General features: G+C 39.1%; 1 protein-coding gene across 2 annotated transcripts; it reads left to right on the top strand.

Moving 5' to 3' along the window:
• Positions 1-2,849: 2,849 nt before the first annotated feature.
• On the top strand, positions 2,850-15,323 carry gpr146 (G protein-coupled receptor 146). 2 transcript variants are annotated; one of them, XM_083524595.1, is made up of 3 exons: positions 2,850-2,902; positions 3,048-3,124; positions 13,905-15,323. In XM_083524595.1, the coding sequence occupies exon 3, from the start codon at positions 13,947-13,949 to the stop codon at positions 14,934-14,936; it is 990 nt and encodes a 329-aa protein (XP_083380721.1). In that variant the 5' UTR covers positions 2,850-2,902; positions 3,048-3,124; positions 13,905-13,946; the 3' UTR covers positions 14,937-15,323. The 2 variants fall into 2 exon arrangements, with proteins under 2 accessions (XP_083380721.1, XP_083380720.1); XM_083524594.1 differs by lacking the exons at positions 2,850-2,902; positions 3,048-3,124 and adding an exon at positions 5,030-5,496.
• Positions 15,324-18,525: the final 3,202 nt, after the last annotated feature.

Raw genomic sequence — 18,525 nt, 5'->3', positions numbered from 1 at the left:
AAGACTGGCCTCTTTAGACACCCATAAACAGTAATCTACTTTTGTTTGCTGTTAGAAACTACAGCTTATTACAAATCAGATGCTGTCTGTAAAAGTGTTTGAAGTTTACTCATTGTGTGATCTTTCCAGTTTTTCACTACAAGCAGCAAGCATGCTATTTCACTCTTTTAAACAGGAAGCCCTGCAGAGAGCATCAAAAAGCCTGGGCCATGTCTGATCTTGCTTCCTTAGGAAGTACCTGTATGCTTGAAAAAAAAAACAAAAAAAAAAACTCAAGGCTATTGTATGGGAGTTTTTTTTTCCTTAATAGCTTTTAAAGTCTAAGAAGCAAGACAAATCCTCTCAGACAGCTCTTACTGTCACAGAGTTCATCAGACATCTGTCTTTCAGTGCTAGTTTGATTGGCATCAGTGTCTATAGAGAATGAGTGGGAAGTTTCACAAGTGGACAGTAATGACTTGCAATGGTTCAGCCATATGGCATTGTGTCATCTGTTGATTTTAGTGGAAGGCAAACAGGGTGAACAGTGCTTCAGTTGACAGACCCCTTGTTTATCTCTCTCAGTCCTTTCTTTTTATTTCTATCCGACCGCAAGGAAAATGAGAGATTCTGAGCATGAGAGGAAATAGGTTGCCAACTACATCAACAAGGTGTTCCATAAAGTCGGTAAATTAATTTATCTAAACCTCATTCTGTTCGAATGATAAAATAGTGTTGGCCTGCAACACTATTGCTGAAAAAACCCACCTGCAAAAATCTAGCAACTTTAAAAGAAAGGCAAAATGTTATGCTTCACCAAAGACATCGCCCTTTCATCGCCATTCCTTCTGAGATATATTGATTAATAAAAATGGTGTCATTCTGGTGGAAAATGCTAAATGAGCCATGGGGGATATTATTTTCTTAACAGTCAAAACTCTTAAAAAGCTTCTTATTTATACTCATATTCAGAGCATAACAGTCTTCATCCTGTCATACAGGCCCCTTCTTGAGCCAGCCTCAAACCCACATGTTTACTTCTCAGATTCCAACATAGATAAAGCTGCAGACTATTCATCAGCCAATTTACTGTCACTATCTTAAGCCAGATAATATCATCATGACCATATATGGTTTAGGGGCAATACAGCATAAACGGGAACAGATGCATGAGATTTCCATAAATGGCCATCAATACAAATGCAATATCCGTAAATTCATACAGTATGTTTTTAGCTATGTTTACTGGAAATATATGCCAAAGTTACACAATGTGAGTGATGTAAGTATGTAGAATAGCCACAGAAGACAATGGATACACTGCTTAATGCCATTTCAGGAGCAATACTCTGTAATGCTGTATATTTTCTTTTGTAGTTTTGCCACTTCATAGAGTCAAAACGGCTATATTACATCTTTATTACATAAAGGTGTTGTGAGGGTGATGTGAGGGTGTATTGTTTTGCTCATGGGTGTGCTCTGTTCCTTTCCTGTGTTTTATGGGTGTACCATTACCGTGAATTTCATCTCACCTTCAAGACACAGCCGCTGCAAGTCATGCCAGACAAATGTATCTTTAGTAGACTAAACAAACAATACAAAATCTATGTTTTGGCTGTTTCTGTTCAACTGCAGCATGTGGTTTGCTTTATTGCTTTCATATATATATATATATATATATATATATATATATATATATATATATATATATATATATATATATATATATATATATATATATATATATGCTTGCACTGATATGAATGCCTCCTGCTACAAATTCATCTTAAAGCATACTGTAACAGATTTAACTCTGATTTGACTCCTACTAAGTTCTGAGGAAGTTGTAAATTGTTTCAAATGAAAATATATTGCATCAGTGCTTCAGTTGGGGTTCTCTATGGAAATATAGCTCACAGTTCTCTATGGAAATATAGCTCACAGTTTCATTCTGAGTTTGACACTAATGTTTCAACATGACAGTGTAATGACACACACACACACACACACACACACACACACACACACACACACACACACCCACACATGCACACGCGCACACGCACACACGCACACACACACACACACACACACACACACACACACACACACACACACACACACACACACACACCTTGATTCATCTTAAAGTGGTTTAGGCAACTGTAGTTACCATACAGGGGGCAAAAATGTCTTTGAGTTAAGCACAATTGTATTAAGTGTAAGGCAGTAAATACTAGTGCCATTTTATGAAGGAGTTCTGAGGGTACAGTGTTTCTTTGTGAGCCTTCCCTGAGTCTTCACTCCTGCCCTTATACTACTGCTGTGCCCTGTAATTAGTTGGCAGGATTACTAGGTAAAGGTGGCCGTGACTGGATTTAAAAGGGCTCAGCTTTAGTGTGTTACATCAAATTAAGTCTGTTGTGTTGAATCCCTTTGGTTCGTTGGTTGTTTAAATCACACCAGGTATATCCTTGTGTATTTAAAAAACATTAATACTTCTATGTGCATGGAAAAGAGAGCAGGTAAAAATACATTTGCATGAAACTGCTAAAATATTTGTAAATTGATTTATTGTAGCAATAATATTAATCCATATTAATCCATATCCATTAATTATTTACTGTTCTTTGACATGCCGTGTTGTCATGGAAAAGCCTCAGGGATATTTTACTACATGGCCTACGTTCAGTGTTTAATGTATTTACAGGCACAGTTTCAATGTTCCCACCAGCCTGTTCTGGAAAACAGGATACTGGCTTGAGTTGCTTTCCCACATCCTTTTTAATATATTATATCAACAGGACTTGCTTAAAAACAGATTCGGTTTTTTTTTTTTTTTTTGAGAAAAAGGGGTTGCACAGTTAGGTTTACTTTAAATATCAGTGGCATATGTTTATTTCAATTCCTGCTACAGTATCAGGTAAGAACAAGGATCATTTTTCCTCTGTGTTTGATTCAATTATAAAACTTTATCGGATCCAGGCACTATTTTGAACTTTGGAATGACTTGATGAAATATAATGTAATAGCTTTATATTATATAATTTTATGTTTTTACATTATAGTTAAACCACTGAGGACATCTGTACAATTTCTCAAAATGAAATGGTCATGGTAAGGTACAACAACACAAACAATGCAGGTAAACACACACCACATGATTAGGCAAAATGTAAATTTAATCAATCTGAAACAGATGCCCACTCTGTGACCGACCTGCTGTGTATAATATGTATAATATTGTATGAAAGAGTTTTACAATAACTGCATTGCAAAGCAGTCCATAATCTGCTCCTGACGAAGTACTGAGAGTTTTGTTAAACAATTAAAAAAGGTCTATATTTTTCATTTCTTTCTTGCACAAATAATCTAATCATGCAGAAATTATTTTCTACATATTTTTTATTGTTGATTCCTCTTTGATTTGCCTCTCTATCAGCCATTTTATTGATATGCCCCCAGCACCCCTTTTATTTGCATGTTGAAAGACTTGGCTTTGAAGCAGTTGAAGGTCTGACTACAGTTGAAAGTGATGTAATGATGGTCTTTGCTCATGCAAGTTAAGCCATATCACATGAGGACGACAGCCGGATATATAGAACACCGACACAGCTTTGACTTGTCTGTAGGCCTAAGCCTGCAGAGTAAATTCTCTAGCTAATCCTTGCCATTCCGATATGTTCTGCCATCCTTTCTCAAATTAAAGTTGCTCCTTTTTTTAATATTTGAAGTTGAAAGTTATATTCTTTGATATTGTGTAGTCAGTTCTACTGTCTGCTCATGATGTCGCTAACTTTAGTAACTGTTTGAACTAGGACGTGGAAGTTTAGATCGCAACCACATGAGTGTGACGTGATTTACAATATAAAACATCACTGTGTGGTTATACTACATACAGGCACTCTTGGAACACCTCTCCTTAAATAAATTCAATGAACTGATCTAAATATCTAATTATTTATAACTCTTTATAAATGTACAACTATAACTTTTCATAACTGTTTATAACTCTTTATAAGTGTTTGTTTATAACCCTTTTTAACACTTTATAACTCTTTACAATGCTTTCCAACTATTTATAACACTTTATAACACTTTATAACACTTTATAACACTTCAAAATGCTTTCAAATGTTTTATAACTCCTATAACCGTTTATAACTCTTTACAACTATTTATAACGCTTTATAATGTTTATAGCTCTTTATAATGCCTTCATACATTTCATAAACCTTTATAACTGTGTATACCTCAATAACCATTTATAAATCTTTATAACACTTTATAATGCGTTATAAAGTTTCATAACCCTTAATAACTTTTTATAACTCCTATAACCATTTATATCTCTTTACAACTATTTATAATGCTTTATAATGTTTATAGCTTTTTATAATGCCTTCATAAATGTAATAAACCTTTATAACTGTTTATACCTCAATAACCATTTATAACTCTTCATAACACTTTATAATGTGTTATAAATGTCATAACCCTTGATAACTTTTTATAACTTCTATTACCGTTTATAACTCTTTACAACTATTTATAACTCTTTGTAACGCCTTATAACACGTTATAACTTTATGATTTTCATACATTTCAAAAACCTTTATAACTGTTCATAACTGTTGCTAACTTTAGTTGAACAACTGGAAGGGGTTTTTGGGGAGAGGCTGGAGCTGAAGAAGTCCATGGGAGGGGGCAATGAGTAAAAAACAAATCATTCCAAAAGCATTAAGACTAAGAGACCTGATGTATGTTTATTAATGATTGAATGGTGAGATGAGGGACTGAGGGAGCTGGAAGTCACTCAGAGAAGCTGGAATTCCCATCCCTCAGTCGGGATAAGGAAGTAGGATAGGGGTGTTTTTCGTCCACTCCTGAGGGTTTTTATCACCCCGCCTCCTTTGGCTCCTGACGCACGCTTATTGGACGAGAGGACCCAAAAGAGGCGGGGTTATCAAGATGAAGAAATAAAAAAAAGAACCGACTACTCTGCGTGTGCGTGTGCGAGCGCGACGATAGATTGCGAACGGGAGCGCGCGAGACAGAGAGAAAGAGCGAGAGAGAGCCAGAGAGAGAGCGCGAGAGAGCGCGCGCGCAAGAGAGAAAGAGAGCGAGAGAGAGCGAGAGAGAGAGAGAGAGAGAGAGAGAGAGAGAGTAGGGGGAGGGTCACGTGTGTACACACCGTACAGCACAAACTCGTAGTAAAACTCTCGCGCGTCTTACCCCCCTGTTCCCGGATTTGCTACGTGCAGGAGGGGGAAAAAGACCCTAAACTACTCCCGTGTGTGACCTGATTTACTGCAAAAACCTCGTGCTCGGATCCGCGTTTATCCACGAGAAGTTTTCGGGGCATCGGATTTCGTAATACAGGAGTTTGTGTTTGTTTGTTTGTAATACGCGCGCGCTTGTGTGCGCGTGTGTGTAAGAGTTAGAAGAGGAGAAATGTCAGTGAAAGTAAAGCAGGACCCGATGCCTCCATAGATGCAAGAAATCAGTCGTATTGTGGTGAGTATCCTCTGGTGTGTGTGTGTGTGTGTGTGTGTGTGTGTGTGTGTGTGTGTGTGTGTGTGTGTGTGTGTGTGTGTTGAAAGGCTTTAAAAGTTTAAAAGTGCAGGCAATTAGAGAAAGATTGAATTCTGTTTTTGCGACAATTAAAACTTAAGGAGTTTTATTAAGGGGTTTTTGGTGTGTGTGTGTGTGTGTGTGTGTGTGTGTTGTGTTTAAAGGCGTTAAAAGTTTCCCTGATCTCGCGTGCATGTTGCACGTTACAGTATCGGCAATTAGAGATACATTTAATTCCAGTTTGGGGTAATTAAAGGTCATCTGTAGAATGAGTATTGAGTTTTTGGTGTGTGTGTATGTGTGTGTGTGTGTGTGTGTTTTGAGAAAAACAGAGAAAGAGTTGGGGGGGGGGTTGTTTGAGTGTCATGTGAGCCATTGAACTTAAACATTTGCATCTAAAAAGAAGACCTAAGTTATTGAGAGTCGACATTGTTTTCACGTGTTAATCTGAGTCTGGATTATAGTTCTGTCCTCCTGACAGATGCTCATGGTGTTTACATGCACTAATGAAATAACCGAGTATCCAATTATTGTACCATCATAATGACTTCCTTTTGGGCAACAGTGCAGTGATTATAACGTCTTAATTACCAGCAGTCAAGAAGACCATAGTGTGTAGTGGCGTCAACAAACACACACTCATACACACACACACACACACCCCAACAAACAAGCACTTATACACTCTTTTCTTTCTTAGTGGTGATTAGATCTTGGATAAACACTTTTTGAGTCCAAGATTCAGTGACGTAAGAATTCATTTGTACTTTTTATATGTAAAATGATATATATATATATATATATATATATATATATATATATATATATATATATATATATATATATATATATATATATATACATGTTTTTTAAACATTGTACACTTTATTTTGCATGCAATATTGGTGCATCTTCCAATTTCCTGCTGTAGTTTTAAACCCAGGTGATGAAGTGATGTCATTGTTTTCACATCTAATATCGATATGCATATCATTTGCATATGTTTTAGAACTCGGAAAACACACAGAGAATGATTTTTCTGTTTGCACCAAACCTGCTTCAGACTGAAGGAATGCGCTTGTACTCAAAGTTGAGAACATTGAAACCCATTAGCACATAAAAATGTTATTAATGTAGCTGATGAACATGAATTTCTTTTCAATTAAAAGTCATTTTTAGGCCGAGCATGTCTTTTTATACTTATTCACTGATTCGGACATTGTTTTTTTTTTTTTTTACTATAAGGCTTTATTTGTACACCTGAAGCACTGAAAGTTCATGGCATAACAGTGAAAAGTCATCAGATCGCAGTATAAAGGGGTAAAGGAACTCTGGTGAATGCCTGCTTTTGCTGACAACAAAACGAATATGTCTATTATTATGTACTGGAATGTTCTGTACTGGACATTATGTACTGTTGGGAACATTAAGACGGAGATCTGTAGCTGGTTTCGGATTTAACATCAGGAGCACATATGACTTTTGGCACTTGATACGATTTATAGCGATTGTAAAAAAAAAAAAAAGTCTATGAAATTCATACATCTGCTTGGAAAACGTTGTTTAGTTTATCGCGTAATGGTTGAATCTAAAACAATGGAGTGTGTTTTTATACAGAATCTACAAATATTACAGTGTTATACTTTATTTCTGATCATAGGAGTTGAATAATGTTTATGTCCCGTATTCAGAGCGACTCACAACTATAAAGGGGAGGGTTAAGGGCCTTGCTCGAGGGCCCAGCATTGGCAGCTCGGTGGGGGTGGGATTTAAACCTGTGACCTTACGATTCAAAGTCCAATGCTTTAACCACTGAGCTCCCACCGCCACGTGGAATAACAAAAGTCAGATACTGTGAGAAATATTTCTAGTCACTGGGCAGCTAATTGTTAGTTCGAATACTTTGGAATCAAAGATTAAGACATTTGTGACAGAAACCGATCAAATGCGTAGGTGAAAATATGCGCCTAATAATTAAAATACACTATATGGGCAAAATTATTGGAACAAATGACGTTTCCAGGCGTATGCGGTTACCACAAATTTCGAGGCACACATTGTTTCGGTCGTCTCTGCACGTGTTAGCATTACATATTCCCTTCACTTGAACGTGAAGCATGACAGTAACCCGGTGCACAAAGCCGAAGATGAAGATTTGGTTTATATCGATTGGAGAGGAAGCTCTTTAAATCGCTGACCTTAAATGTATTGATCATCTTGATGAATTGGAACGCTGACTGCACCCTCCTCACCCTACATCAACACCTGACTTCACTAACATCCTTGTGGCTAAGATCTCAACAGTCACACTCCAAAAATCGAATAAAACATCTAACCAGTAAAGTAGAGCTTATAATAATGGGAAGTAAATGTGGGATGTTTAGAAATCATACACAGATCTTACGGTCAGGTGTCCACAAACTTTTGCCCGTCTGAATTATGGGTAGTAGACCAAGGGAGTATTTTTCTACGTTTGATATCGTTCATGATATGAAATTATTGGTCAGACTCGATGTTTGCTTTGTGAAGGGTTTCCCAACATACATTGTACAGCTTAATAGTCCTCTATACAATGATTTAAAGCCGCAGTCACATGACCATGCTGTACATTCCAGTGGGGATCTGACGAGGCATGGAGCTGCCTTATCACTCACCTCCCATCGTACTCACTCAGCCTCACTCCAACAGCTCGTCGATGTTAGTCGGCAGAAGCGTGCCAAGATGACCCCCCCTTCCTCCCCCCGTCAAGGGGGTGCAGCTAATGAGGCAGGGCAGCGCTTACCACAGTTGTACTCTGGAATCCGGCTCTTTAATCGTGCTCCCTCATGTGAGCCAGCGGCTCTGGAATGCTTCTCAAAGCGAAGTGTTCGTAACGCTGAAGAAATCGGCCAGAAAAGATGCAGTGGAGCAGGAAACAAGTGGGGCCGGTTTCACACGCGCTACAGACCGATATATCTGAAGTGTGTGGTGTAGCGTTAACACGAATTCCCTTTTACATTTAAATAAATACATAAAACAAACAGGAAGATAAGCGCCAGTTAAAGTGTTTCAGAGTGTTCAGGTAGGTCTTCACCCGTCGTTTGGAGACTCGGCTGTTTGGACATCTAGGAGAAGTTCATTCCACCACCTCGGAACACAGAAGAGTCTTTAGAAGTGCCCGTTTGCATGTTGTAATAATGTATTATAATCATTTATTACATTTGCCAAGCACAGTGTAAAGAACAAGGTTGCCTCTATGAGAGGTACTTCACCAGCGCTTTTACAGTTACAAGCCTGAGGGGCTACGAGTCATGTTTTTCTGTAGAAAGTGAAATTGCAACACAGCAATAATAAAGAGATCAGTGTGTAGCTTAGCGATTAAGTATTTGCCTGTCGTTAATGAGAACTCAATCGTGTTCTTCTCAGGACACTGAATATTGTGGTAAGTCGTATAAATTCAACCAAGTGCCAGGATCTAAACGAATCCAGAGTCATTACTGTTATAAAGTCAGATAAAAGCAGATATACTGTACCCACAGTGAGCAGCCATGCCAGAGTTCACAGAGAACAGAGAAGGAACTCGGAAGAAATCCTAATGCATATGGTGACTTTTAAGTCTAATCTACTGCGTTTGACCAGGGGTAGTAAATCATAACCTCTAATGAGGAAAAAAAAAGAACATTCCTCCTTGTGAACTCTTTTTGGCTGCAAGTTCCTGCGAGTGACATTAAAATAAACATGGCTGCTCATCGCATAAACTGTAAACACTGTAACACTTCGTAACACTTCGACCACTGAAGTCGAAATCAACATGATTCCCAGCAAAAAAATCTCAATTTACCAGTAAACAAAGCCCAGTGTTTATACCTGCACTGTGGTCAGGGGGAAGCATTAGACCTTCCCTGAGGTAATTCTATACTCGTCTTTCCTGCTCCCCTTCTCTCCTCCTCTCCTTTCTTTCCATTTCCTTTTTTTTCCTCTCACCTTCTTTCCTCTCCTCTTTTCCGTGCTTTCCGTTTCTGCTCTGTTCTTGCTTCTCTTCCCTTTTTCCTCTCCTCCTCTCATCTCCTCTTTTTCTTCTTCCCTCTCCTTTCCAGTCCACTCCTCTCCTCTTTTCTCCTTCTTTCTTCTCCTCTAAAAAACAAAAAAATGAAAGAATCTTTCATGTGAATAAAATGCATACCCCTCTAATTTTTCCTCCTTTTCTCTCCTCTCATCCGCTCCTCTCTTCTCCTGTTCTATTTTCCTTTCCTCTCCTCTCTTCTCTTTTACTCTCCTCTCATCCCCTTTCCTCTTTTCTCCTATTTTCTCCTTTTTATTCTCCTTTCCCCCTCTCCTTTCCTCTCCCGTCTTCTCCTTTTCCTTTCTCCTCCCCTCTCTCCACTTCTCTTCTAATCTCCTCTCTTCACCTCTGTTTTTCTCTCCTCTCTTGTTCCTTCATTCCTCCATTGTTCACTTTTCTCTGAAACTCTGGGAGCAGGTAACAACCAACAGTGTAACAGGAACTCTGACTCAGTCAGGGTTGTTTATTACATGCAGGGATATTGCTCAGTGAGGCCACCATGTGAGATCAGTTATAAAAAAGTTGGCGGTGTCTCTGTGCATGCAGGCTCAGAGGTGTGAGGAGCGAGAGGCTCGTAGCTCAGGGGCAGGCGGAGGCAGTCTGTATCGGTTGTGCGGTGGTGTTTGTCATGAAGCCAGAGTTTCCTAGAGTATTTTTTAAAATGGGGTTATGCAACCTAATAACAGAAAAGTATTTTTTTCTACAACGAGTCTGTCCTGGGGTCATAAACAGCCCTGGCTAACAAATGCTTACTAACCTAGAGTTTGTTTAAATATAAAAATAGAACGCATATTTCTTTGTTTAAAGGGTTTGAACACCCCAAAATTAGATTTCTTTAACAGTAAACACAGAAATCTAACAAAAGGAGGGGTCAACTGCCCCAGACTAAACTCTTCCTTCTGCTCATATTTGTGCCTCTGATAAATTCCCTTTAGAAGTTTACAGTTTAGATCACGAATACAGCAACCTGGTTATTGCTGATTTCAACAAAAGTTCATAAATGGTATTTGCTGACCTCCAGTTAGGAAAAATCTCGGTACCTTTTAACTGAGGACAGTCTACGTAACCCTGTGTTTAGCAAGTGACGTCAAATTAACATGGTTGCTCACAAAGTGGCAATTGTTCTCTTTAAATGAGTTTTTCTGTTGATACCTTAAGTATTAGCTTTAGAAGAATCAGCATAAACATTCTTTTGTTCAAGCTACAACGCTGACTCTGCTGTTTTGAGAAGAAAAATCAGCTTCAGTCATTACAGTTAGCTAGATTTTTTATTTTTTTGCTTTAGACCTTATAACTGGAACACACCGAAGTCAAAAATGACAGTTTTGCCTTTTTTTATTTGGAGGTCAGTCGAAAGCAGTATCGGCGTTGTGGTGTTTCACCTCTTCGTGATCTTACCTTTTCCACTCGTCCCACACAAGCTCATGGGAAAAACATTACTGGGTCTGAGCATTTCTCATGAGTTGCTTCACTGTCTTTTGTTTAACAGTTACAATTACTTTCAAATAGCGTCGTAACGGTACACAAAATGTCTTTAATCCATCCTTCAGTCATTCACTCCTTTAATATGCGGAATTATCAGGATTTTCCCCTTTCAAGAGAAATGTTTAAAGCCGGACATAAACCACTAAAGAATCCATATCTTTTACTGTTGTAAAATCCTTGACAGGAAGGGATTTTGGCCATAAAATAAAAGCATTTACGCACATGCGCACCACAAATCGCGTTTCCGGTATGTAGAACTTTCCTCAGCATTCAGATCACTCGTACAATTAGGAGAATAAAGTATTTTAGAGGGAGTGTGCATTGTGACCACCTTAAGCAGCCATTATTGAAGGATGAATAAGGCCAGATGATTCTGCAGACCATGTAAACTATTATCGTTATATTTCAAGATATGGTTTAGCTCTGACGGACGGGTTTTTTCGAGTGACGCATTGTTTTATTTTCATATGAACAGCTCGGATAGATTACAAATCAAACTGAAACTCATGGACATTAATTCATTTATATGACAAGCGCAGTCACACTGATCGTTATGGAGTCTGGCAGTGCCGAGCTTTGAAATCTATCTGAAGCCTTGAGCGCCGACCCGCCACCGTGATAGATCATAATATAATAATATAATTGTATTATGAGGAGGCTACAAGTGTGCAGGTTGTATCAGTAGTGTAGTTAGTCTGTGGCCAGGCCACTTGTATGACCTTTTCATGAACGCTAACCTCTGAAACCCACTCACTGACTCCCACTGTGATGCATCATATTTCACCCTATAAATCCCCCTAACCTTCTGCCTGGTAGTGCAGAAAGAGAAAGAGAGGGAGAGGGGGGGAGAAAGAGAGTACAAGTTTGAAGCATGGCCATTCTTTAGCCAGGGGGTTTAGAACAACACAATTAAAGGTGACACATCCAAGAAATGTCAGCAATGTGAACACCGCTGCTAATGCCACTTTTATGGAAGTAGACGCAACTTGATGTTTCCTTGTTCCCTGCATACTGAATAGCTGACTGCTGCAATTGTAGATTGGTAAGAAGGTTGTGTAGTCAGTAGAGGTGTCCCTGACAAAGAATTTACATAGTCAAATCAGAATTGTCACGTCTTGCCTCAAGGTCAATTTGTGGCATTTTTTTTAATCGGCATCGGCCGATTGTGCTACGAATTAGGTCGGTTTATTAAGCAGGCGCATCTGACACACCAAACCTTATTGCGTGTATGTTCTGCGTTTGCATGAGAGAACATAAACACTCCCATACCAGCAGGTGGCAGTAGTCTGTATTCGGCATCCAAACCAGAAAACCTGAAGTGCTACAATTGTAAATATATAAAGCAAGCAGTGTTTACACCTGCCGCGATCATTACTAACAAAATCAGGTTTTTTTTAACCTCGTGCTAAGTTGCAAAGACAAGAGCAAGAATGACAACAAGCGTGGTTCCTTTTTTTCCCCTGTGGTCATTCGCTGAGCTAATTAGCCAATCGGATTTCTCTTTCTCGCCGACGAGCTCAGCTTCTGATTCGACGTGCAGAATCAGCCGATAAACAACTAAACCTGCCCGACAAGAGCAACATAATCGCCCACTGGCTGAAGTGATTTCTAAATATCAGTCAACCTATAGTCTTGCCTATATTAGTCTGATCGTTGAATATTGTGTGTGTGTGTGTGTGTGTGTGTGTGTGTGTGTGTGTGTGTGTGTGTGTGTGTGTGTGTTGGAGCTGGGGGTATTGTCTTTCACCCAGCACACAGAAACAAATTTCTAATAAAGCAACTGTCAAGTGCTAGACGACTTTTTATCTTTTTTTAATTTAAATTCTTAAATCGAATCCTCCTAACAATTTAAAGCCACGATATACAGAATATCACAGAGATATCGAAGAAAATGTATAACAACATTCCGGATCAATAAACCTAAAAGAATGACAAATAAATAACTGCAGAAAGATAGAAAAACGATAAAAAAAAAACAAAACGATAGTTCTATGTGAAATCAGACATTGAGCTTCCCATATAACCCAAAATCGCATAATCCTTGTTTCATGACGCCTCTGCAAGGATTTGACTGCGAGATCGGTAGTCAGGCTCTTCACATCAAAGCATCCAATCTTTTTATTATGTTTTACTGCTATTTGGGGTCACCCCTAGCAGTCTGGTGCACGACATTGTGTTGAGTACCGTAGCGGCTAATTTATGGATTTTTTCTGGATTTTTCCCGGTTTCACAAGCTTCAAGCCAAAAAAACTGAGCCCCATAACATTAGACCAATGAAAATGCTAAACGGGTTCAGGCGAACCAATGAAACTCTTATAATAAATCAGATGCGCTCCCACTGAATCGGGCCGCACCACATCATAAATATGGATGATGTTCCTCTGACGTTTGACCTGCCGCTCACTCGGACTGTCTACAGGAAATGCGAATCATTCGTCGCACGCACGACGATGCTAAAAGAAAAACTCTCAAGAGAAATTGTTGTGAAAGGACGGAGGAAGACAGTGAACAATGACTTTCTTGGTAGGCTTCTGTTTAGATACAAGCCGTGTAACAGACACTGTCTTTTGTTAAAGCCTTTGTCAAATTCAGTGGGTGCGGCTTATATATGGGTGCGCTTAATAGTCCGGAAATGACGGTATTTATGGTGTTAATGTGGACATGTAAACTTGAGTCTGAGATTTTTACCACTTCTTTACCACTTTTCGAAGTGAAAGTGATCATGTGAGTTAAAGCCGCCGAGGAAACGTATCATTTTCACACAATTCTGTTAAGTGACGTAGAGTTACTATGTGATGTCATGACATTGTGATTTCTCCCGCAGTCGATCCTGTGAGCCGGAGCGGAACACAGCGGCGTCCTCGCGATGTGGAGCTGCATGGTTTATAATGAGACCGAAGGCAACGCAGACCTGGCTGTTTGCTGGGATTTGGGCCTCGCTCTGTCCATCTTCTCCCTCTTTTACCTCATCGTGTGCTTCCCCGTGGGGCTGTGCTACAACGCCCTGTTGGTGGCAGTGAACCTGTCCAACAAGATGTCCATGACGATGCCGGACGTCTATTTTGTGAACATGGCTATCGCTGGCCTCGTGTTGAACCTGGTGGCTCTGATCAAGCTCCTAGGCCCAGATTTCACCCGCTGGCCCGCTTGGAATCATAATGACGAGGTCTACGTGACCCTGCTCATCCTGTTCAACATCTCCTCCCTGGTTATCATGTACTCAACAGCATTGCTCAGCCTGGACTACTACATTGAGCGGGCGCTGCCACGCACCTACATGTCCAGCGTTTACAACACCAAACACGTGTGCGGCTTTATCTGGGGCGGTGCAGTGCTTACCAGCTTCTCCTCGCTGCTCTTCTACGTGTGCAACCACGTGTCGGCTAAGATCCTCGAGTGCTCCAAGATCCAGAACAAAGAGGCGGCTGACGCCATCATGACCCTCATAGGGTACGCCGTGCCAGCCGCCGCCGTCCTCTACGCCCTCTGCCTCATCCTGCGCATTCGCAAGGAGGCCACGCCCTTGGACCAGGACTCGGGACGGATGGATCCTTCTATCCACCGGCTGCTCCTGGCATGTGTGGGAGTGCAGTTTATGCTCTGGACACCTTACTATACCACGCTCCTGCTGCTGACAGTGGTCGACGTGCCCTGGATGCAAACCGCAGGCACCTTCACTTTTCTGAAAGGCTTTTCACAGCTGCTTGCCTTCTCCAGCAGCTTCGCCATGCCGCTCATGTACCGCAAGATGAACAAAAACTTTGCCCACAAGCTCCAGCGACTCTTAAAGAGGCTGCATTGTGGCAAGCAGTCGTGTCCTCACGAACACTCGGTCATACAGCAGGTGATCACGTGAGGATCTCTGCCGAGCTTTAGTTCACTTTATAGGCACTTGCTGCACAAAACCACAGACCTCCGTAAAACTGTGAAACAGTCGAATCTTTCACGATGTGTAACTTTCTAACCAGTTTGGCTTAATGAGAGTGGTGAAAAAAACCTTACAGACTCGCCCACTTTCTCTGGAAGGGGCACTTTAACTTATATTTGGTAGCAGTCTGTTATAGGATATCACACAGGCCTTTTTATAATGCTTTCTGACCAACTTGAACTCATTTAGCTGAAAGTGAACTCCTCACTGAAAGCTTCTAATGTTACTCACAATGCTTTGCGTTAAAGATAACCGACTCATGCGATGTTGAATCACTAGATAACAGTTTATTATAAAATAAATACCTTAGATTAATACAAGCCAATGAACATTACGTGGGATGAGGCTGTGGAGTAAACATCCAGAGATATCTCGTACATCTTCTCATCATCCTGTGGGTGTGTATTCGTCTGTGTGGGTGTGAGTGTGTGTTTGCTGCTCCCCACTTCCCCCTCAGCATAGACATAACGTTCTGCAGCCGAAACTGAATGATTCATTTGGTAACACAAAACCAGTGGTGATATAATGTGCACTTCTTGGCAAAAAAAAAAAGGGGCCGAGCCTAAAATACGACGCTTCTTACGATCTTAACAACAAATCATTGGTCAGAGAATGAAAAAGAATGGAACATGTGAACCGAAACCTCCTGTTCGTTTTAGTAAAGCGAATCGAAAATTCATTTCTGCATTATTCTTGTCGGCAAAGATAAAATTAGCATTGAATAAATCAGCAATAAGTAAAATGAACATCGGGTTAGGGGTGTATGATATATATCGTCTATGATAACGTCATAATTGTTGTTTTATCAATGTGCGATTTGACATCATCGAGTATATCACAAAACCCAAACAAAACACACCTACCGAGTGCACGCGTACATGAAGTCTAGTAGATTCGACTCATGCACATGCATTTAGAGTTTGTTCTTTCACTGCATGATTCAGTCACAAAATTCAAGATATCACTATAGAAAATATGTGCGTTTTTAAAATTTCATATTGTTTAGTCAAGTCAGCATCACACGAAAATCGCCATTTTTTTCTTCCAAAAATGTATTAAAAATTATTAAAATATAATATAAAATCTATATTATATTCATATATTGTAATATTATAAAATACTGATTTCATTTGCTTGGTAACAGCCAAATTGTCTTATTTTTCTAACTGACTGATCAAATGTAGGAATTTGATTTAAAAGATGATGCACAATTTGAGGAAAAAACTGCTTTTTTGAGGTAAAAAATTTCCATTAAAGTTAAAAACAAATGTAAACCATATTGGAAAAGATTCCTCTCGGTCACTGCTATGAACTGAGCACCACACGGAATATAACAGATTTTTGTTTGTCCACGGTAGTTTTTAATCATTATAGATAAAAAAATTTAATAAATCGAGATAAAAATTTTTTTCCAATATCGCACACCCCTACATTGGGTCTTCTTTCTCTTTAAAAAAAAAATGTCCACAGTTTACCCACAAGGCTTAAAGTTTTCACGCGATTGAAGAGAAAAGCTATCTTGTATTATTCGTGACCAGTGATTTGTTGTTTGGATCAGTTAAAGCTTCATATTTGTGCAGGACTGTAGGTGTAGCCTGAATATCAGGAACAATAGCTATATCCTGTCGCTACCCAAAGTTATTTTTCTCAACAGTCATCAATGGGGGAGTAGAAAAATAAAAACTCCTTCAAGCTATTTCCTTTCATTTTGTGAAAATGAAACGGGTATTTTTTAAAATCACTACGAGCTCCAGTGATAAACGTTGGCCAGTGTCTCTCCCGCGATTATTTACATTTATTATCCTTTTTATTAGCAGGAACGAAATCTCTGAATGCGATGCTGAAGAAGGAAACCAGCAATCCGCCTCGGTTAATAATTATTCCACTCTGACCAAAGTCTCATTGATTGTAGTGAAATATTTTAAGAGCAAATATCGGTTTAACGCCATTGGCCTAACTGGAGGCAGTGACGGTCAAGAATTGCGTAACGTATAACAAATTAAATATACTGTACATGAACATTAACCTGAGGATTCTTCCTCCTTATACAATACACGTTGTGCAGTAAAGACCTGTGTATGAAATGAGAAAACTCTCCATATACAAATCCAATCGAACTGAATAAAAAGACCAGCACTTCTAGCACCAGCATTTGTAAAGTTTAACCAGCACAGACACAGCCTTCCTGCTTATAAACAGTTTTACCATAAGCTTATATACACTATAAGGACAAAAGTATTGGCGCATCAGCCACCCATTTGGTTCTTCCCCAAAGTATTACCACAAAGTTGGAAGCACGCAATTGTACAGGATGTCTTTGGAGGTGGTAGCATTCAGTTTTGAACTAGAACTAGGAGACCCAAACCTGTTCCAGCATAACAATGCACAAATATAGCTCCATTAAGATATTCTATATATGGATTGGAGAGGAAGATCTTGACTCGGCATTCAGTAGAGCTCTGACCTCCACCATATTGAACACGTTTCAAGTTGAATCAGAACACTGACTGCACCCCAGACATCCTCACTCTACATCAGTACCTGACTTTACTAACCCCCGTGTGACTGATGATGAGCACAAATCTACACAAAATCTAGTGAAACATCTTTTTAGAAGAGTGGAGCTTACTTTAACAGCAAATGGGGACTAGATGTGGAATTAGATGCCCAAAAAGCAGATTACGAATCTTATGGCCAGGTGTCTCCAAACCTTTGTCCATATGGTATATATTCCTTTTATTATCCCCTTGGACTTTATACTACAAAAGTATATATATATATATATATATATATATATATATATATATATATATATATATATATATATATATATATATATATATATATATATATACACAAAGTACTGTAAATGTGTTGACAGAGAAAGTCATATCATTTTAAATCCATTTATGTTAACAGAGAAATGAAAATATTTATGTCGAGTTATCCAACCTATAAAAGATTCACCAGTAATCATAAATCTATGGTAATTTCTATGTGTGTGTTTATACCTGTATAAATGTATATATGAAATTTATGTGTATATATTGTATGTCAGAGATTTTACAGGAAACGACTTCATTTCAGAATTACAGTATTGTTCCTCAGAGATTTATGTAGCCACTATTGAGTCAAATATAATAAACTAACATGAATATTACAAAGTGTTTTGGCTTATTATTGTACGCGTCAAATCGAATGTCTATGCAATGAAAAAAAGCAACTGGCTCTCATTTCTCAGCCTTTTTGTTATAAAGTTGTCTGTCAATGTGTGTGTAAGGCAAAATGAAGCAAACACTTTCAACTGGATTTACAAGAAAATATCAGAAACAGCTTTACTTTGTCCAAACGTGCACATGTTGATCATGTGTGAAGTGCAGAGTGTAAAGACCTGATGCAGCTCATTTGAATGTAGCGACGCCCACTAAACTCCATAAAAGGTAAAGAGCACAGACAGCTGTGAGCACGAATTGAGCAAGCAGGGTAAAGTCTAAAAACCAAGTGGAATTAAATCACT

This window comes from Silurus aristotelis (assembly GCF_946808225.1).
Source record: "Silurus aristotelis genome assembly, chromosome: 21".
NCBI lineage: Eukaryota > Metazoa > Chordata > Actinopteri > Siluriformes > Siluridae > Silurus > Silurus aristotelis.
Note: the sequence above shows the minus strand (reverse complement) of the source record. Positions and strands in the feature narration are given on the sequence as shown.